General features: G+C 46.3%; 1 protein-coding gene across 1 annotated transcript in view; it reads left to right on the top strand.

Moving 5' to 3' along the window:
- The window catches only part of FAM81B (family with sequence similarity 81 member B), a 64,723-nt gene that overhangs the window by 7,099 nt on the left and 35,621 nt on the right, over positions 1 to 22,003 (top strand). Inside the window, exons 2-3 of the mRNA XM_025199126.1 lie at positions 1,056 to 1,119; positions 15,314 to 15,566. Coding sequence (XP_025054911.1) covers positions 1,079 to 1,119; positions 15,314 to 15,566 — 294 coding nt within the window. The 5' untranslated portion in view covers positions 1,056 to 1,078. The remainder of the gene's footprint in view (positions 1 to 1,055; positions 1,120 to 15,313; positions 15,567 to 22,003) is intronic.

Here is a 22,003-nt window from a genome sequence, read left to right as displayed (position 1 = left end):
AACCTGCAGCATGCTTATAGGCTTGGCAGTGCTACGCTGGTTAGCACTACAGATGAAAGGGACTTGGGGGTCATGGTTGACCACAAGATGAACACGAGCCTTCAGTGCGATGCTGTGGCTAGTAAAGCGAGCAAAACACTGGCTTGCATCCATAGATGCTTCTCTAGCAAATCCCAGGATATTCATTCTCCCGTTGTACTCGGCCTTGGTGAGGCCGCAGCTGGAGTACTGCATCCAGTTTTGGGCTCCACAATTCAAAAAGGATGTGGAGAAGCTTGAGAGGGTGCAGAGAAGAGCCACACGCATGATCAGAGGTCAGGAAAATAGACCTTATGACGACAAGCTGAGAGCTATGGGGCTCTTCAGCCTGGAAAAGCGGGTGCAGGGGTGATCTGGTGGCAACCTATAAGTTTATCATGGTTGCTCATCAGGATCTGGGGGAACATCTGTTCACCAGAGTGCCCCAAGGGATGACAAGATCGAATGGTCACAAACTCTGCCATGACTGATTCAGGCTGGACATAAGAAAGAACTTCTTCACTTTCCGAGCCCCCAAGGTTTGGAGTAGACTGCCACCAGAGGTGGTTCAAGCACCCACTTTGAACACCTTCAAGACACATTTGGATGCTTATCTTGCTGGGATCCTATGATCCCTGCTGACTTCCTGCCCCTGGGGCAGGGGGCTGGACTCGATGATCCTCTGGGGTCCCTTCCAGCCCAAATATCTATGAAATCTATTAAATATACTCAAGATATCAAGGTAGAGGACCACGTCCCCCTCTACAGAAGAAGGCAAAAATCCCCACAGTTCACACCAATCTGATCAAAGTATGGTGAAAGCAGTATGCTGGGATTCGTTAAACCTACCAGTCTGGAGTAAAATTCCTTCCTGCCCCCAAATATGGTGATCGCTTTGACCCTGAGCAGAGGGGCAAGGTCCTCTAGCCACGAATCTCTGGCTTTGGATCATTGGCACACTCCAGGCAATACTGTAAAGTGATTTGAGTTGTATACATGGAAACTACAAATAAACACTTTTTTGATCTTTGCTTTAGATAAGATTTTTCTTCAGGCAACAATGTCAACAGAAAACCCTGCAGACCTGGTTAACACTAACAAGTAAGTCCATAATTACTTATTATCATGACTGTCACCACAGCTTGAATAGACACTTATTGCATTCAAGTGCTTATCATTTGATTGCAGGGTTGACTCTAATGGAATAACTTCCACTGATAAGGAAAGCAAGGAACAGTGTTGAAGTATTAGGACACCTTGCTAGTTCTGATTGGGTTGACCATATCAGGAGTATTTTATGTTGGGGCCGCCCAGCTATACTTTGAACTGAAGAAGGGAAAAGAAACATTGCTATAAGGCTCCGAAGTGTACTGTACAGGATCAAACCATCTTCTTCAGTATGGAATGGAGTAAGATCATCCTAACTGATGTGTCTAAGAATCATACCTCTTCCTTTTGAAAGGAAGGGATATTTGGCACCACAGCATCTTAAAATAGCCCTTTCTCCCAAAAGGTATGGGAGCAGGAGATTGGGCTATGTGACCACCTGAGATGAATCAGATGTGCACCACCACCAACTAGCAGTGCCAGCCTTTCTAGCTCACAAATTGTGCATTTGGTCCTTGGGGTCTTAATTCAACATTCTGATCCTTAAAAAACAATTATGACTGTTATACTGGAGTGTCTAGATTCATAGATTTTTTTTAAAAGTTTTTGCTTTAGATACCCAGAAATACATAAGCAAAAAGGAGACAGATATCTAGCCCATCACCTTGCAGCAGAACTGAGGACTCCCTCCCCACCGTTTCCCATTCACAAGGACTAGAGGACTCTCACACTACCAAGGATGCTAGGAACACCTTAAAGGCCAGGGAGAGATGGGGTAACAATTCTATTCCCACTTGTAAAATGACAAGTTGGAATAAGAAGGAATGCATGCTACTAAATTAAAAGAGCAGCTGTTAAGGCTGTTGTATGCATGGAGGGTTGTCCCTATCCCATGTCCCAATTCTGGCACCTGTTGCTACCTATTGAACCTCAATATTGAAGCAATACCTAGTCCCAGAGAACAGGCATGCGAACAGCTAGTTCCACCTGTTCCCATGCCTCTTCCTGCTTGTGAAAGGCATAGGAACAGGTTTGTCTCTCAAATTGTGCTCATCCTGGCCACTTCATTTACCGGAGGAGCAAACTACCATCGACACTTCTTAAAATCTGGAAACAAGGTTTTAATTAGGTCTGTTGACTACAGGCAGAAGTGTGATATTCAGAACTGTTAGCTTGAATGAATCATCATGGTCTCCAGTTTCTCTCACCAGGGGAAAAGCTTTTCTCTGGATTCCATTTGGAGTTCTTTACAGGGCAGCTATCTGTAAGTGACATTACATCTGACTGTCACTATTGTTGCACAAACGGCTAGTTTCTTGCCCCTGGAGGCTTTTCCAATACACCTCAAGGAGAGAGTCACACTCAGGTTGGATCCATCTCGAGTTTATTGTTTGCACAAACAGATTGACAAAGGGGCTGGGTCGCCCAAAGCAGAGTCAACCCCTAGCCACGCCCGAAGTTACATTTTTATACCCCTCATGAACAAGATTCCATTGTGGCGATCTGTGATTGGCTACAGTTTCCTGTAAAGTTTTAGTACATGCGTAGTTCTAAAACGGGCAAGTAACAAGGGTTGCAAAGTTTATGTGCAAAGCAAGCAGTAACTAATCTTTGTGTTCCCACGGGAATCAGCCTTATCGCGAACAGAGCATTTGTTCGGACTGTTCTCTCCCCCTAACAGGACCCCCAGCTCCTGGCCCCACAGTTGTGGGGGAGAGAGGAGAAGAAACAATTACAGTTTTTAGCTGTGAAGCCTTTTGTGTAGTGAGATTACAGATCTCAGCTGTGAAGCCTTTTTGTAGTGAGATCATGAGACATTTTTACTACACTATTAAGAAAAAAAACTAGCTACTGATGCTGTTGGCATTACTGCATGTTTAACTGCATGGGGTGCTTACTTTAGGAGCACCAGGAATTAATTAGGTAAGGGCTATATAATTTCTAGGCAGCTGGGGACTGAAAACCCTGCAGGCCATACCAATGAGCCACAGGCCCCATGGGCTACACACCACGTAGACAGTCCCCACTGCTGCACTGTGCATCCGTTCTCCCCTGTTGCTGCATCACATGCCCCCAGCACTGGGCTCCTGAGCAGGCACTCCTCACCCACCACTGCACCCTGTGTTGCCATCTGGTCCCCCCACCAGTGCACTGCAGCCTGCACAGCCCCAAGCTCGCCCTCAGCTCCTCCTTAATCATGCTGTGCTGCACTGCCCAGTTAACAGGGGTAAAGGCAGGCAGCAAAAGCCAGAAGAAGGAGGAGGAGCCTGGAAACTCTGGCTGACTTTGCAGCCCTAGCCTTCCATGTGGGGAACATGGGAAGCAGTGGCCAGGCAGGGAGCCCAAGAACTGCAACCTAACCCCTCATGGGTTGCATGCAGCCTGCAGGTTGCCAGCAGAACCAGTCTGAACTGGGTAATATCCCATTAAAACATCTACACTTTCTTTATATCATTATGTAGTATACTTCTGCAAAGCTTAAAGACTTTTTCAAATCAAACACCTGGTAAAAATGCACTGATAAGCACTTTTGCCAGAATTACATTTTTCAAACATCTCTGTAGAAGAGCCTTGTAATTTTCTTAAGAGGCCTTCCATGCTACAGGAGATAGTCCTTGACCCAAAGTGCAGATCTTGAGAAGCAGTAAAAGGTTTATAGAAACGAAGGAATCACTGCAATATTATGTGAAACACATACTACAGAATTCCTCACTGGAGAACATATGCAGGTCACTGGCAATCTGGCAATATGTTGTCATTTCAGTTCAGCTCAGATATACATTGCAAGAAGCCACATGGGATAAATGATTTATGATTTATCTATATGAGTGAACCCAGTCATGCAACACCTCTATTTGACAGATACTATTTTTCAGGTTTGTGGGGAATATCTTGGCTTTTTTAGCATTGTACTGGGGCTCCTTCAAAACTAGCAGGAGTCAAGAAGTAAAGGGCTGATATTTTGCATTATACCATGACTACTGATGTGTTGGGTGGATAGGCTGGCTTTGTGGTTAGTGAGCTGCACTCTGATGTGAGAGACTGTTTCAGTTTTTAGGCTCATGGGGACAATATCACCTTCGCAGGGAGCCTCATGACAATTGGGCTGGAAAAGGAATTCCTCCATATGGAAGTGCGGCAGTGACCCTGGAGTGCCCCTCCTCCTCCTTGAGGTTCCAGTAAAGGCAATTTTAAGTTCTGTCCCAGGCTTCATACAAGTCTTCCTGCCAGTGATGGAAAATTAGTACCTTCTAACTAGCCCTATTCCCTCTTAGTTCAGCCTTATTTACATCTGGGCCAGCTAGGGAACATATAAGGGAGTGGGTTTATAGAAGACTTGTATATTGAATTTTCCCCCATTGTCAAGTGGAATTTCAAATGCTGTTGGTTGCAACCAATGCCATATCTCAGTTGCTCAAGGCTTTCTGTCACTGAGGCTTGCAGGGTTTAGAGAGCACTGCTGTGGTAGTAACATGTTCCAGCCCCTTGTGGAGAAAATGCAAAAGTCTGCAGCTAGTAGAAAAATCATTTTGACATGTACAAGCACCTGGCGCTGTGACATTTGCAGTTGTATAAGTGGCAAAATGCATGTCAGTGCTGAGAAAATGGCGGCGGCATGTTTTTGAATAAAACACCTCGGAGGTGCTTTAGTTCAAAAGTGCACTGCTGCCATGTTCTGCCCACTGATGTGCATTTCGCCGCTTGTACAACTGCATGTGTCAAGTCTACTCAGAAGCGGCAGATCTCCAGCTCATTGCCAAATGAAAAGGTATGTGTATAAATGCCCACTGTGACTGGTAGGTCTTAATAGGAAGTAAACTAAACAAAAAAGCAGGATGGAATCCTTGGAAAGTCAGATGTTGCATCTTACTGTTAATATATCAACAGTCTGTGGGTAAAGCCAATGGACAGTTAATGAATATAAAAAACATTTTGTTTGGATACTAAATGCATTCTTTCCTTCCCTAAGTAAAAGTTAATAAGTCCTCTTTAAAGTATATCCTTCATTGCTTTCTGCTCAATAACTAGAGAAATGAGGATGGATTTCCTTTAGCAAGGAGTCAAGGTTCATATAAGTTGAATCTGAGGGGCATGCTGATTGCTCATGACCGTGAAGTGCCATCATGCTAAATTATCCTTTTTTTGCAGAACTGAGGGAATGACTTTAAGTAATGGAAAATTGATCAACTGCCCTTGATATTACATTTATAAGTGTTCCACCTACAAATTTATGTAATGTTTTCTTGTGCTGATTTATCATAAAACTACAAGCTAAAATTTTCAAACTTAGTTGCTTACAGTGAGAGTAGTCATTTCAAGGCTGTAACATCATAAATGCCCACTGTGGCAATGATTATGATATCACTGACAAAAGATTATGTTAAAATGGAAATAATTAGCAGGAGTTAAACCCTGTTCTCAGGAAAGTAATATTAATAATAAAACTAAAGGAAGGCAATTCAGAAGGCATGACATCCTAGCAGAATGTTTTTCATAGAATATTTCTCAGTTTCTCCATGGAGCAATGGTACCTCTCCAAGGGTCTTTTCACTGTTTTTTTTTAGCGGGAGTCTGTTTAGCATGGTAGGTTAGGGCGATGATCACTTAAGGCCTGGGATGAACTCTGACCTGCAAGCCCTCCCCTCCCTATTTTGGGAAGGGGCTGTTTGATATTAACAATCAGCTGAGCTTGAGATTTGCAGTCATGTATGTTTTGGCATCTGTACTCTGTCAGGGCAGAGCTTAGTGGTTGAGTGCCTCAGCACAGTGGAACTTTCTAGCACAAGGCACGGTGAGATTTTGTACGAGGGAATTTCTCAGCACGGTGGAGAACCCCGGCGTTCCCGCCACTCATATTCAAATTCACACATTACTATTGGCCGGTTCTAAATTATTCCTACGTGGCGACTAGCAATTGGCTCGCTAGCCGTATAAAAGGTTGGAGCAGTTTCCACCCAAGTTGGAGAACTCCGCGTCCATCTCGGAGTTAACGTGGTGGACTGATCAACCGCTGACGACTCCCCATCGCCGACCGACCCAGACGTACCCCCGTGTTCTGCATGCTCGTGTTTAGAAAGATATCTCATCGAATAAGAGCTCCCCGGTTAAACTGTAACTGAAGTCTGAAGTTTGAAGTTAACTTTCTTCCTACGCTGTACATCTCGACAGTGTAAGTAAAGCCATCTTTGTTTGAACCAGTACGCGTTTGTGCCTAATTCTACTCCAGCGGTCGAAAGTACCCATCTGTACGTGCCAGGTTTGTGGCCACAACCCAGCCGACCCTTTTCCGGATCCCCCTCGGCCCCCACATACTCCTTCAGTGGCAGATGAGATAGAGGACGGTACAGCAGGACAGATCACTTGGGGATCTGGCAGCATGAGGTATAACTAGGGCCTTTCTATATATCTCCCCAGTTCCTCTTGTAGCTGGTACAGGTTTCTCCTGCTTTATGAGGTACATGCGTTCCTGGAAAACTGCATATAACTTGAATTTGCATAAAGGGAATCCAGTTTATAAGGTAACAAACAGGGATACGTTCCCATGGTGGCAAGGGAGGGAGTGGGGCTGGGGCTAGGGAAAGGGTGGGGGGAGGGAAGGAGAGGGGCATGATGCAGTCCAGCAGCTGCAGGCAGGTGGCATCAGCCACTCCCAGGGCTGCAGCAGAGAGCAAAGCAGAGGAAATTGTCAGTGGGTGCAGGGCACAGGACAGGGGAGTGCAGTTCTTGCTGCTATGCACACCTTGGGAGGGCTTTGGGCTATGCCAGGCTCTTCCCAGGGTGTGCCCCCAGATCTGCGCATAGGATGAGGGCAGGCTACCGCTGCGGGTTGGGGCCGATGATGACACCAGCCTCTTCGCGGCAGGGGCTTGGGCGGTGGTGCACTCAGGGCAGGCGGCAGTGGCACTGGGAGGGGGGCTGTAGCCACCCCAAAATTTGCCATAGCCCCCCAGCCCCCACCTCCCAGTGCCACCACCACCCACCCTGAGCACAGCACAGCCCAAACTCCCTGCTGGGAACAGCCCAGTGCTGCCATCGGTCTCAGCCAACAGCAGCAGCCTGTGTTCATCCTGCGTACAGATCTGGGGGCACACGCCCACCAGGAAGAACCCAGTGCAGACCCCCAGCCTGCAGCCCTCCCGGGATGCATGTAGAAGCAAGAACTGTGCCCCCATGTCCCGTACCCACTTACAGTTCCCTCTGCTTTGCTCCCTGCTGCCGACCCGGGAGCGCCTGACGCCACCTACCTGCAGCTGCTGGGCTCCGCCACACCGTGCCCCACCCCCCGCCCCTTCCCCTACAGACTCACCTTGCATATAATGAATTGGGGGTGTAAAAAGGGTCATTACATAAGAGCGAATTTGTATATACAGAACCTGCATAAAGCAAGGGAAACCTGTATAAGGAGAGCAGTATGAAGATATTCTAACCTCCATTCTCTGTCTCTTCATTCTACCTTTCCAGAAGCCCAAGGCTGACAGGATACATATCTCTTATATGAGAGGTCAAACTGCCCCTGCTCTAGCCCCTTAGGCCAGGTCTGGACCACAGGGATCTTTATGGCTGACATGCAGATATGATGACAGCAGCAGTGAAGCAGTGGGGCAGGTGGCAGGGCAAGTAGCAATGCAGCTGTCACTCAGCCCCCATCACTGATATGTGTCAGAAATGGGCTCTGTGCCCCAGATTTAAGTGGGCAGCCCTGCCCTCACTTACCCCACCCCAAATTCCTGGCCCTGAACATTTACAAAGGGGCCTTAAAGGGGTGTAAATGTTCAGAGTAAAATGGCCTTAAGAATATGATTCCTAGGTTCTAAAAACATGCTTGGTTTCTCCACAGTTAAAACTAATCATTATTATTATAAATAATTATAATGCTACTTTATAATAAATATGTTTGGGTCAGAAGGAAAAACAAGGGAAATTAAAATTGCATTCTATTTTTGTTCTATATGCATAAGGATCCATTCCTCTGACAAATCCCACTCTCATTAAAAGTTGACATAGGTAGGCTTTTTAAAACAGTCTAATCTGTATTTGGGGGCCTAAATGTAGACAGTTTTAATGAAAGGTGTGTGTCTATATTTCCTAGGTTTCTTTGAAAAATATATATATTTAAAAAAAACACTTTTAAGGAAGGCAACATTTTTGATAGGGAAATTAAATGAAAAACTCAGGTCTTTATGATATGACCAAAAGCTGAAATGCTGACACTAAGAGAGGGGAAAGGGGGTTGACGCATTTTCGGACTTTTTGAGAAAGTTCTTTACTGAGTCAAAATCATTTGGAAACAGATAGCATGTGGAGTTCTTCTACTTCGTTTGTTTTACCAAAGACTCACAAAATAAAGGTTTTAATTTCCATTTCAGAAATTTGGTGCCAGCAAGATTTGTATTAAATATATGAATTGATGATAAATGATATTGTCAACACCTTTGACTATTTTAAATTCCATTATAGCACCAATAACTAGTAAACCACTTTCTAGTACCTAACAGATGTTCTACTGCCCTTTTTACACCCATCAGCATTACGATTTATTACGATTTATTTACATTGCTATAAATTACAATTTATAGCAAGTTCTATAAATTGCTCAGCTGCAGAAAGAGATAAATCAAGCTATTATAAGAATTCTGAAGAAGTTTGTGGAAAGTGATACAGAATATCAGAATTAAGTGTCCCCATACCTGTTGTGTATGTACAGACAACCACTCAAAACTGCTAATAGTTTTACCCTGTTCAAACAGCACCAGTTGAAGGGATATAGGGTTCCTGATGATGGTGCCTACAGATGTTAGGGCCTGAACTAACTCATGGCGCTTTACATAAAGTTAGAGCGTCCCCTCCTCCCCTCTCCAACCCAACAGACATTCACCCCCAGGGGGGCTGGAGCCAGCCTGCGCCAGCCTGGGCCAGCAGGTGGGGGCACTCTGGTAACCTCTGAGGAGGCTGCTGAACTGCCCCTCTCCCCAGCTCTGTGCCATCCCTTGCCCCCAGCTCCAAGGCTGTCAGCAGGGGAGGGAAGGGGGAGCAGAGGGAGCTGCTGGCTGCTTTGAATGACCAGAGTTGAGGAGGGTGGGGAACAGAGCCCCCTCACCTCGCAGGCCCAGCTCAGCTCCCCCAGTACCCCAGCCAGGGGAGCTAGGGGGCACGCAAAGGTGAGGGGGATCCGTTCCCCTCACATCCACCTCAGCTCTGGCCATTGAAAGCAGCCAGCAGCTCCATGCTGGCTGCTCCTGGCTGCTTTGAATGGCCAGAGCTGGGTGTGGGGGCAGGGTGTAACAGAGTCCCTCACCTCACGGGTCTGACCCAGATCCCCCCATTATCCCAGCCAAGGTAGATTCGGGTGAGGGGGCTCTGTTTCACCCTGCCCCCACCCCTCAGCTCTGGCCATTCAAAGCAACTGGCAGCTCCATCCCCTTCCTCCTCCCTCCCCTGCTGACAGCCCCAGGGGCAGGGCAGGGCTGGGCTAGGAGCACTAGCTCTGCCCTGCCCCCACATGAAACATTTACCCTGGAGGGAACCCAAGTTCCCTAAGGTGCTCTACTTTAGAGCACCCTAATGTAATACCTCACTTGACCGGGGTTAATTTTTCACATGATCAGCTATTTTAAAAGCGCTTGTTGCCGTGCACATCTTACATTACAACTGTAGAGCATTTCCAGGGGCCCGATCATAAAAAGTCTCTCTCATGTAAGCACTCCAAGTGAAAAGGAAGCAAAGCTGATAGGCATCTTGCAGGATCAGGCTTTTAATGAGAGGCTTAAACAAGCAACCCTGATAAACTGAAGAAAGTGGATTTTCTGTGTGTGCTATACTGCTGAGTCACTGCTTGCTCTTTCCAGATGTTCAGACTGCTGAACATGATAGGGGAGTGCAATACCATGCGACAGTAGATACTGATATAGTTCCTGTTTGTTATAGTTTAAACTCTCTTCATCTTCATGAGCACATCTCTCAGGTAATAGGCCTCCACATGCCACTATTCCAGAAAGGAATCCTACAATTAAACCCATTTCAAGGCTGAATCAACTGCCAGTAACACCCCAGTTTACCAACTGGATTACCTCAGTTGGCCCCTTGATAGGCTTGTCTCTAGGACAGCAATATTCAACCAGAATGCTGGAGCCTGGCATGCCTTGAGTTCCTTCCAAGGGCACTGCACAAGGTTAGCAGTGTTAGGTATGCAAACATGATTCACAAGAGAAACCCAAAGATTTCAGCTAGGAATCCATAGTATTAAAAATATTTTGACCCATAGTTGTCTTTCTGAGTCCTTTGCAACAGAGAAATTGCTCTATTATTTTTCTGTACTCAAAAAAACAAGTGAAAACTAAAACCTGGCATTTTCCAAGGGATGCCTTGAGTTTAAAAAAATTGAGAAGCTTTGCTCTAAGAGCTGTAACAAGTTTGAAAATGCAGTGGCAAAGAATAGCTTGTTCCACACAGAATATTGTTAGTCCACAGAAAAAGAGCAAGCAGAGAGAAAAGGGTTAAAACAACAGAAACATGCTGAGAGGCCAGGATTTCTGTGGGTGATATTTTTATGGGCCAACTGCATGATGTCTCTGTGGCTCAGTGGTAGAATCCTTATCTATCACACAGGACATCTGTGTGGTAGATCTTCAATTCCTCAATGCTTATACAGCTACAGCCATGGAGGCACCAAATGCCTAGACTCAGTCTGGCCTTTGGATTTTGTCTCAATGACCTAAAGTGGGGATGAAAGGTCTGGGCAGCCTCCACTCCTCCATACTCTGGACTAAGCATATGTGTCAAAGGTCTGGGTGACCTCTCAGGCATACTCCATGATTCAGAAGGCTGTCAAACCAACTGCATGGTTGGGATAGACTTAGCCAATGCAATACATTCTTCTTCAAGGACCTGAAGAATAAAATAGAAGTTATCACTCACAGAAATAATCTTTGCCTCTTACATACTTCCTAGACTACTGAAGCTTCAATATCACTTCAGAGGCTTAGCTTTTAATTGATCATTGTTTGAGAGTTTCCACCAGAAGACGCCAGAGGTTTCAAGCTGTGGTCCTCTCTGCTCCAGGGACAATTTCACATCAGTAGAGAAAAACTTAGTGCTTGCATTGTCTTAGAACTGCTAGTTTGGGATGCTTGCAGCCATCAGTTTTTGGTTCCAGGAGAACCAAGCAAAGACTAATTTAACTCTGGGGCTATGAACACATTAAGTTTACTGTGGGGTAAAAAAGGGGTGAGGCTTTACCAAGTCTCAAGTGCTGTGTGCTAACTACCTGTGTGCACATTCTTTCACTGTTGTAAATGGGAGATAAATTGCAGCAGGCTTTAATGAAGGAGGTAAATTACCCTTTTACTACTTTATAGCTAGAAAAACTGAGCCACAGGGAGGTGCAGTGACTTGCTCAAGGGCCCCCAACCAGTGAGTGACAGAGCAGAAACAGGTCTTGATCAGAGGCTATCAACAGTGGGTATTGTTTTCAGTCAGTCATGTGACTCCCAATACCATTAGGACAGAATCGAAATTTAGGTGTATAAAAGGTGAGACAAACAAAGAGCCCTGGGTTTTCAGTTTAGCTTATCATGGAAACGCTGTGAGAACTATAGCAAAGAGGCAGCCCACATTTAAGCATGCCTAGAAAGCTAATCAAAACGCTAACCAAAGAGAGCAAAACCCTAAATCTCAAGTATTATGGTCTCTCTAGCAAAAATCTGAGATCAGTGAATGGAGATCAGACAGCTGACACATCAATATAGAGTTTATTAGAGGTCGTATTTCACGTAATTAATGGTGATTCTTAGGTCCTTTTCTTTGCTGAAGATCGTGTGTGATATACAGAGATACAGATATAAAACTAACAAAAAATTAAATCTCAATTATACATCAGGATTTGTTGTCAGGCTCCTGTGACTTGTGTTCTGTAGCCATTGATGAAGCCCAGTATGCTATGTCAAGAGGGCATTTTGATATTTAAAATTTTTTCTGAGCAGTGATTGACAATAAAAATGTAAGTCTTGGCACCGTTTCATGGCTGGCAATGATTGCATTTATTTTTAAATCTTAATTGCATAAATAAATGTAAAGTAGCTTTTTGTACACGCCACCATGAGCCAGCTGCAGAGCATCCTTATAGTCCATATGCTTGTAAATTTTGTTGTGGATTATCCTTAGGCACACTTCAGTCATTGAACTGTCATCTTTGCATTTTGTATATTGATTGCATAGGGCAGTTGAACTCTTTTCTTCTTTTCTTTCTTGTTTTAAAGTTATTTTTATACAAGAGCCTTTATTTATAGCAGTCTAAAAGCAGAGATCGTTATAAGGTAAAACACATCTGATTTCTTCCCCAGAGGACTGCCTGGGAATTTTCCTCTACCATGAAGTTATGGATTGTGGCTAAACTATGTTATAAAAGAGTGTGTGTCTGGGATATAGGCGATAAAGACAAACATGGTATTGGGCTTAATTTAAGGAACACAAAATAAAGCTGGCCACTTGGGTAAGATATAAATTCAAGGGTCGGGCAGTTAAGAAAAGACTCCCAGACTTTTGTATGAGAAGCAGCGTGAGTCCTGAGGTCTTGACCAGATTCCATATTGTATCAGTCTGTCCATTCACCTCCTCAGTGAAACAGGCTTAAGCTACCTTGATTTAGCTTTGGCTTACCATGGGGTAAGGATAGGCACACAAAGATCCACCATAAAACAGCTAAGACATGGTAAATTCCCATCTCTGTTAACTTGCTATGATTAGTTGCTCTGTTTGTGCTCTAAATCAGTTGGGAATTGAAGTTTTTTGGCAGTTGTGCCAGAAATTAGCACCCTCCTTTTGTGCCCGAAGCTTGCAAAGAACCATTTTTTCCAACTATTTAGTGGATCTAATAAGATATTGCATATCCTACTAAATTTATGATATTGCATATCATAAGATATTCTAAATTTTCTTACTAAATTAAGCTGTCAATTTCAAATGTATATGTATAAGATATTGCATATTTAAGATATTGCATATCTTACTAAATTTTCTTACTAAATTAAGCTGTCAATTTCAAATGTATATTTTATTCATCTTCCTTTCTGGCACTAGACTTCCATGTAGTTTAACTCTTAATCAGCTGGTTTGTTTGTTCCACCCCATTTCAGTGGGGGATTTGGTGGGGTCTGACATTATTCCTGCATTCCTACTTCCGTTTCTTGACAAGACAGTAGAGATATTACAGTTTTGGTGTGAGTCTAGCTGCCAGGACCATAACTTGGGATGGGCAAATGGGCACAAACCATGGGCTTCACCCCCACAGAGTTTGAGCCCCAACAATAGGTGCATGGATACTGCACTGCTGTTGAGAGACCAAAAGCCAGAGCAGGCAGACTGTTCTATAGCTGTGGCAGCAGCAGCTGGAGACTGTTTTTGAGTTCCCTGCATATGTAGGATTCCTGTGCCTGTCCCCTGATATCAATGCTCAGCAGGTTTGCCCGAGGCACAAACTCTGCACATTATGGGTACGTACACACGACCTAAGTCAACTTAAAACAAGGAAATTCAACTAATGCAACCCAAGATAAGACAACTCAGAGGTATATTATCTTGCACCACATTGAAGTCAACTCTGCTCCACACGTGTGTATGCTTTGACAGTTTAGCTGGCTTAGCTGTCTGAAAGTTAGTACGTGTGAATGCACCCATTGCTCTTCTAGTTGTTAGTGGAAAAGTGCCAGCATTAAAAGTTAGCAACCCACCACCACACTTGGCATCATTTAGCATCTTCTAGAAGTAGCAAGAAGTGAGCTGCTCTCTCAAACTAGGAGGTGCTCTGTCCAGGTGAGAACCGAGACATATTGACAGGGCAGAGGGAGGAAGCTTACACCACTGCTACTTCTGTTGTACATCCTTTGCAGATTACTAGAAGACTCCAGTCTTCCAGGCTGTCCATTTGGCACTTTTTAGAAGCACTAAAAATTCTTAGGGAAAGTATGAAATGAGTCTAGCATTTTATTTCTCTACCAGTGATCCTCAACCAGGGTGTTGTGCAGGCAGGGTGCCACACAATGTTAGCGCTGTTGGCCGGATCCAGGTGAGCGCAGCCATGTAGTATGTGGTGCCACAGATACATTTGCAGCACCATATACCACACATTCAGCTGTTCTCCGCACTGCAAGGGAGCAGCGTGCGGATTTTTTTTACCCATGGCACGGGCGTTCCCCGGGGACAACTAGTGGTAGCACAAGTTGCACCGCTGCAAGTTGTCCCCAGGGAACCAACCATCCATGCTTGTGTGAACACAGCCATTAGGTGTGCAAACATGGTTCAAAAGAGAAACCCAGAATTTTCGCATGGGAATCCATAGTATTAAAAACATTCTAACCTGTTGTGGTCTGAGTTCTTTGCAACAACAAAAACAAAAAAGAGTGAAAACTAAGAGCTGGCATTTTTGAAGGGTGTCTCAACTCTAAAAAGGCTGAGATACACTGTTCTATACCCTATCTTTACTTGGCAAGATATATAGAGATTAAACAATGAGGAAGAGGATGGATATTACTTGTATTGCACTAGCAGCCAGGAGCCCCCGTCATGAATCAGCAGTCTACTGTGTTGCACATCCTTTGAGAACCATGCAGGCTGAACCCTGTGTCACAGTTTCTTTGTTTTACACGGCAAGCTTCATTCTATAATGAAGAAATGTTGCCATTGCCTTCCGTGGAAGTAGGACTGAGCCTCTGAGAAGAGGGACTGTGATGTGTTTGTCCAGGGGCATTAACAGAATTAACTGCTCAGTTTCAAATACTCAGACATATGTTGGGCTGTGCCTTATGAAGGCTCTCTTATTGTTTTCACTGAAGGGATGGATGGGATGCACTCTTTATTAATTCTTTGCCTTACAGTCACAAGCAGTGAACCTACTCAAGAATCAGAATCAGAGAGAAAATAAAATAGTCTGGGTTCCAGAGAGCTCAAATATGTTTTTATGAAAACAAACCTTATTTATACCGTGTAGTCTAGATTATCATCCCTGTGTGCCAGGGAATGTTTTTATCCCTGAAGTTTCTAAAGGGTAAGGACACCTCTCTGTCATTACCAGTCTCCCAGGTACATTTACTTGCTATGTGACCTTATCCACTTAGTGCATTTCATACTGTATTCCAATACTTGCCAGTTTTCAGCACCATTCATAAAATAAATTTATACTTTTTTTTTTGAACAGGGAACAGTCTTTCCTTCCTCCAGTTCCAGTGATGCCTGGTAACAGAGCGACTTTTCTAGAAGATCGATTATCAAGTCAGGAGAGAACCACAGCTCTTCTCCTAGATCAGGCCTTTCGAATCAAAGATGACATTGTTTCGTACCTTCATGGAAGTAAGAACTATCAACAAGGGGAGGCAACTGCACGGCAACTACTGGAAAATCATATACAGACCATTACAAGCATAGTTAAGAAGCTCAGTCATGATATTGAGGTGGGTCTAGGTGTTGCTGAGACTTGTTACATTTCTAGCTCCCTCCTAGGTCGCTACCAGTCTATTAACTAATAATGTATTTAATGAGCTCCCTGTACAATATTTACATATATCTGTTTTACCTATAAGTCCAGATGTCCATATCAGCTATGTTTCTGGAATTCAGAGTCCTTTTGACCACTAGGTTTGCTTCAGCCTCATAGAACTAGATTTGTCCTGTGCTCAAGTTCATATAGAATCATAGAGAAGTAGGGCTGGAAGGTACCTCAAGAGTTCATCGAGTCCAACCCCCTGCCTGAAGTAGGATCATCCCTATCCAAATCATCTCATACAAATCTATTGTCTAACCTATTAGCAAAATTACAGTCAACCCTGATACAGCCACAAGACATAATACCCTAACCTGCAACAGTTAAAGCAGGGGGACCACAGTAGCCACTGTCCTGCTGCAAAGGTTGTTAAAACATGTTTAAGAGACCACAGAATGGGGGGCACCCTCCCTCTGACCCCCCACAGTCTATACTAATCATAGAATCATAGAAGTAGGGTCGGAAGGGACCTTGTAGATCTTCAAGTCCAACCCCCTGCCTGGGCAGGAGGAAAACTGGGCTCAAATGACCCCAGCCAGGTAGGCATCAAGCCGCTTCTTAAAGACCCCCAGAGTAGGAGCCAGCACCACTTCCCTTGGAAGTTGGTTCCAGATCCTAGCCGCCCTAACTGTGAAGTAGTTCTTACGGATGTCTAATCTAAACCTCCTCTCCAACAACTTGTGGCCGGTATTCCTTGTTATCCCGGGGGGCGCTAGGGGAAACAAGGTCTCCCCCAAAACCTTCTGGTCCCCCCCTAGTGAGCTTATAGATGGTCACAAGGTCCCCCCTCAGCCTTCTCTTGTGAAGGCTGAACAGGTTCAGGTCCCGTAGCCTCTCATTGTAGGGTCTGCCCTGCTGTCCCCGGATCATGTGGGTGGCCCTCCTCTGGACCCTCTCAATGTTGTCCACATCCCTCTTGAAGTGGGGTGCCCAGAACTGGACACAGCACTCCAGCTGTGGCCTGACCAGTGTTGTGTAGAGGGGGAGGATCACCTCCTTGGCCCTACTTGAGATGCCCCTGTGGATGCACGATAGGGTCCGGTTAGCCCTGCCGACCGTGACCTCGCATTGTCGGCCCATGTTCATCTTGGAGTCAATGATGATTGACCATGGGTAAAATTCCTTCCTGACCCGAAATATTGGTCTGAATCTTAACAGAAGAACAAAACCTGCTAGCCAGGAAGCTCTGGATTTAGGTCCCAGCAGGAGCACTGGCACACCCCAGTCAAAATCCCCAGCCTTGGCTGCAGCCATCAGCCGATATCTCTGAGGAAGACTTAAAAATACCCTTATACATTTAACAGCAGGAGGGGAAAAAACCCTGCCTCCTGGCCCCATTTGGCAACCAGCAAAACCTAGAAGATTGGGAAAATACACAAAGTAGAACATAGGCCTAGTTTTGCCCAGATCCTTCCTAATCAATCCCTGTCCAACTTCTTCTTGAACACCTCTAGTAATGGAAAGTCCACGACTTCCCTAGGCAGTTCATTCCACTGCTTCCCCGCTCTAACAGTGAGGAGGTTTTTCCTGATATCCAATCTAAACTTACTTTGCTGCAACTTCAAGACATTGGTCCATGTCCTAGTCTCTGCACTGGGAGAGAAAAGGTGCTTTCTCTCTTCTTACTGGGAGTCCTTCAGGTATTTGAAGACTGCTATCATGTCCCCTCTTAAGCGCCTTTTCCACAAGCTGAACATGCCTAGCTCCTTCAACATTTCTTTGTATGACTTGCCTTCTAAGCCCTTTATCTTTTTTGTCACCTGCCCCTGGACCCTTTAACTTCTCCAGATCCTTTTCAACACATGGAGCCTGAAACTGTACACAGTAGTCTAGATGAGCCCTAAACAGTGCTGAGTAAAGAGGCACTATCACCTGTCATGTCTTGCACCTAATGTTTCTATTGATGCATCCCAAACTGCATTTGCCTTTTGTGAAGCTGCATCACACTGAAGACTCATATTGAGCCTGTGATTTACCAAGATTCTTAGACCTTTCTCCGTACTGCGGCCGGCCATCCAGCCAGGTGTCACCAGTTTTGTATTCTATTTTTTATTTCTCTTCCCTATATGTAGCACCTGGCAAAATTCACCTTAACATGTGTGCCAAGGAAGTAATAACAGTTCTTGGATCCCTTCTACTTCAGTTCTGATCTCAGCACAGTTTAGAGTACCATGAGGACTCTAAACTACATCAGCAGGCAGCATTCCTGATCAGACTAGGCAAAGCACAAAAGACTAGCTGCAGCCCCACTAGACAACGGGATGGAGGGTGACAGCAGCTACATCTACTCTGTGCTGAGATTCCCCCCTACTCCACCTGCATGCAGGGGACATTCACAGCTGGGCTGGATTAGCCCTGCTTTTGTAGCAATGCAAATAGCTTTTCCTCATAAGTCGTATTTCCCAGGCCTCTAATTATTTTGGTTGCTCTCTGCTGGAATCTTACCAATCTCTTCACAACTTTCTTGAAGTGTGGGACCCAAAACCGGACACTGTGTTACAGATGAGGCCTTACCAGTGTCAGAGGAGAAGAATCGTTTCCCTTGGTTTGCTAGAGAGACTCCTATTACTATGGATTAGAGCCTAGCTAGTCATTCCCCAGTGTACGAGTTTGTTCTATCCTAAGTGCAAGACCATGCACTTCTCCTTATCGAATATTGATTCACTTTAGATCATTCCTCCAGTTTATCAAGGCCATTCTGAATCTTAACTCTACCCACCAGAATGTCTGCTCAACCTTTTGCTAGCACAGGCCAGATGAGAGACTTGGGGCCAGTCCGCAGGCTGGATTGGGCCTCCCACTGCCTCATGCTACCTCCCTCAACCCTGTGCCACCTACTAGAGACCTGACATGCAGGGTTAGATTGGAGCCCACACCACCTCCAGCCAGCCCCTGTGTCCCAAGATTGGTCCTGGGCCACCATCATGTGTGGATCCATTGTGCTGCCTGGCCCACAAGGCTCCCCATTTGTTCAGAAATGTGGTACGAGGGGAGTAGCAATTGCTGCCACTCAGGACCCCTGTAGACAGATGGCATGGCTCCACAGGCCAAATCTGGCTCTCAGGTTAGGGGTTGAGCACTCCTGTACTAGAAAGAGATGATAATTTGATCCAAAGATTCAGATTTTCAAAAGTTTGAATGTGTTGGAATAGTTAAAAACAAGGAGAGATGCAATATTACCAAGCCTGGTGAAATGGAGTTGTGGGGGTTGGACACCTGTCAGGATCAAGTTTTTCTTGATGTAACCTGGGTACACCGAAGAGATGGGTATGCAAGAGGGGTGCTGTGAGAGGGATGCCAGAATTTCGAGCAGATACCTCTTTCCTCTATAGAGTTAGCCCAAGACCAAAATTCTTAACTGTATACAATGTATTGAGTTATAATATACATAAACATAAAACTAAATATCATATACATATATTTACACAGTGAACATTAACCAATAACCAAGGTCAAACCCAAATAACAATGTGGGAAAATCACTCCTAACCACAGCCCCTAAAGAAAACACTATATCCACAAAAACACCCACAGCTTCCCCACCCCACAGTGGGGAACCTGTACTCAATTAAAGGGTCATGCAAAGTATAAGAGTGGAAATGTGATTTTACCCCTACAGAGGAACAGTTCCCTCTTTCTTTAATGCAGAAAGATGGATATCAAATGGCCCCTACCCCTTAGGACTTTGACTAGGCAGGGCGGCTGCTCACCCAGCCCCTTCTCTGGGTTTGCCCTCCCCAAACGTCTTTCCTCTGTGGGACCCAAGGGCCCAATGTCTCACGCTCCCTCAGGTGGCAGTGGTCGGGGTGCAGCTCGATGGGGTCTCCTCTGCTGGAGTGCCTCTCCAGGCCTCTCCTGTGCCCCTGGGCTCCTCTCCACCCTGTGCCCCGCTCTGGGCACCGAGGGCTCAGCTCCTCTCAGCTGCTGCACCACTGCTGCTGGTTTCTGGGTGCTGAGCCTCATGCTGGAGCACTACTATTTCCCCGTGCCTTGGCTTCGGCACCAAGGTCTCTTTTCACACAGGCTGGGCCCTTCAGGCTCCTGCTGTCTGTTCTCACGCCAGGTGGCTAACCCAAGCAGCCTCTGCTGCTCCCTGGCTCCCACAGCACCGCCCTGCGCACCGTGGGAACTGGCAGCTTGCCAGGAGATGGGGCCTGAGCTGCCTCACTGCAGCACTCAAGGCCCTTGCTCCACGCACTGCCCCACGCACCGTGCGGCCCACTGGCCCCGCCGGGGTTGCAGGCTCGAGCTGCTGCTTGCGGCTCCCAAAGCCTGGGCTCCGTGCACCGAACCATGCACCGTGATGGGCCTAAGTGGTCTCGCACTGCTCCTAAGGCTGCTCCTCCAGTGGAGGCTTCAGGAGCCTTGGGCCTATTATCCACTGGGAGAGAGCTCCCCAGCTTTTCTTGGCTCTGGTCTTCTTGAGTCCCTCGCCACATCTGCCCAGCTTGCTGAACTGCTGGGCTTTTATTTACACCGGATGCCCCACCCCTGAAGTCTGCCGGACCTGCAAAGCAAATGTTCCACCAATCCAAAGTGTCCTTCTCCAAGCCAGGCTTGCCATATTGACCCTTCTAATACTCAGTAGTTTCAAATGAGCCATGGATATCTGGGAAACAGATTCTCTCACAGTTTCAGGATATTTGTAATTCCATATGAAACTAGGAAATGCAAGAAACTGATGAAAGTTAAAGTAAAAACAATTATTAGCACCTTATTATATTCTTTTGACTGGTTGCAAATTAATTCCACTGGGCTCTAACATGAGGTACAGCTAAAGGTGAGCATTTCATAAGCTGTAAGTATCAACTTGTTAGGAAATGGAATAGGTGAATCGTAACAGTTAAATATTACTAATAAATTATTTGAGAGGATGAAATGCAGAACTAACACACTGAAAACATTAAGTATTTTAGTTACATCCGTTGCTTGAATGCTTTTTTAAAAGCCTTTTTGTCATCCTTTTGTAATTTTCATACGAGCTATACTTAAATTTTATTAATACAATTCTGGTAATCGAAAGCAAGCACTGATTATTTAAAGCATTAAAGCCATCAGAAATGCTAAGATAAAGTTCTTATTAACATTGTTAACTTGCCCAATGCAGAAATACAAAGGCATTGATAACAATTGAAAATTAGGGTTGTACTGAAATGCCAAGTAAAAATTCCTGTTTCCACACTTTAGTGATCAAATTCAGCCTCCAGATTTGTTGCTGCTTTACCTCCCCAGCATGCAAAGACAGCAGTGTCTTGGGAGCCCTGCAGATACTCATGCCTTGACTCCAGGGAATCATTGCCTCAGGCCTGCTGCGTAGGCAACTTTTTCAGAGAACACCATATCTGCACCCAGACATCAGCCCTTAAAGCAGGGACGGGCAATTATTTCAGGTGGAGGGCTGTTTACCCAGTTTTGGCAAGCTGTCAAGGCTCACATGGGTAGTCCCACCCCTTGACAGGTACCCCACCCCCTGGCCACCATCTTGGGACCAATGTCTTGGGACAAATGTCTCAGGGCCAGCAGTGGTGGGGCCCAGAACAGGGTGCAGGCTGGCAGGGGTCTGTGGAGCCGGGCTGGGCTGCACCAGCAGGGAGAGGGGGGAGCTGGCCCGGTTCCATAGAGCCTCTGCCAGCTGGGACCCCACACTCCTGCCACTCTGCTCTGCCCGCGCCCGGGCTGGCCCCCCCCCCCCCTGCCACTCTGCTCTGGGCCCCACCAGCACTGGCCCTGGGACACCAGTGTGGGCCCCATGCACCTGCTCACTCCCAGTGCCCCCCAACCCCACAGTACAAGTCGGGGGCAGCGTGCAGCCCTGACCCCCTGCTCCCCAGCAGGGAATGAGCTGGTGCTGAGTGTGAGCAAAAAGCGGCTTCTCCCCCACCCTGTGGTCAGTGCACCCTGCTGCACATGCATGGAGCTGTCCTGAGCAGGCACAGGCAGCCCCACATGAGCTGTGAGCAGCTGCAGTGTGGGGCGCTGGCCATGGCGTGGGTGAGGGACCAGTTTTCCCCACGGGTGGTGTTTGCCACCGCCGCCTCTGGGCTGCCCGATGCGCAAGCTCCGGGTGGGCAGCATCAGCAAACACTGCCTGGCGTGGCAAGCAGGGGGGCCCTCAGATGCTGCCACCGGCCCCAACGGGTGAGCCCAGAGCTGACACAAGGCCCAAGCTGGCAGCAGGGGCAGGTTACAAGCTGGTGCTGAGTGAAGGGGAAAAGCGTCCCCGCCCCCACTGTGTGGCAGGCGCCCCACACTGCAGCCACTCGCAGCTCATGTGGGGATGCCTGTGCCTGCTCAGGACAGCCCCGCAGCAGGGAGCAGCAGCCACGGGGGCAGCCAGGGGCCGCGTTT

Source organism: Alligator sinensis, unplaced genomic scaffold (assembly GCF_000455745.1).
Source record: "Alligator sinensis unplaced genomic scaffold, ASM45574v1 scaffold223_1, whole genome shotgun sequence".
In the NCBI taxonomy this organism is placed as follows: Eukaryota; Metazoa; Chordata; order Crocodylia; family Alligatoridae; genus Alligator; species Alligator sinensis.
The sequence above is the reverse complement of the archived record's forward strand: the minus strand, read 5'-3'. Positions and strand labels throughout refer to the sequence as shown.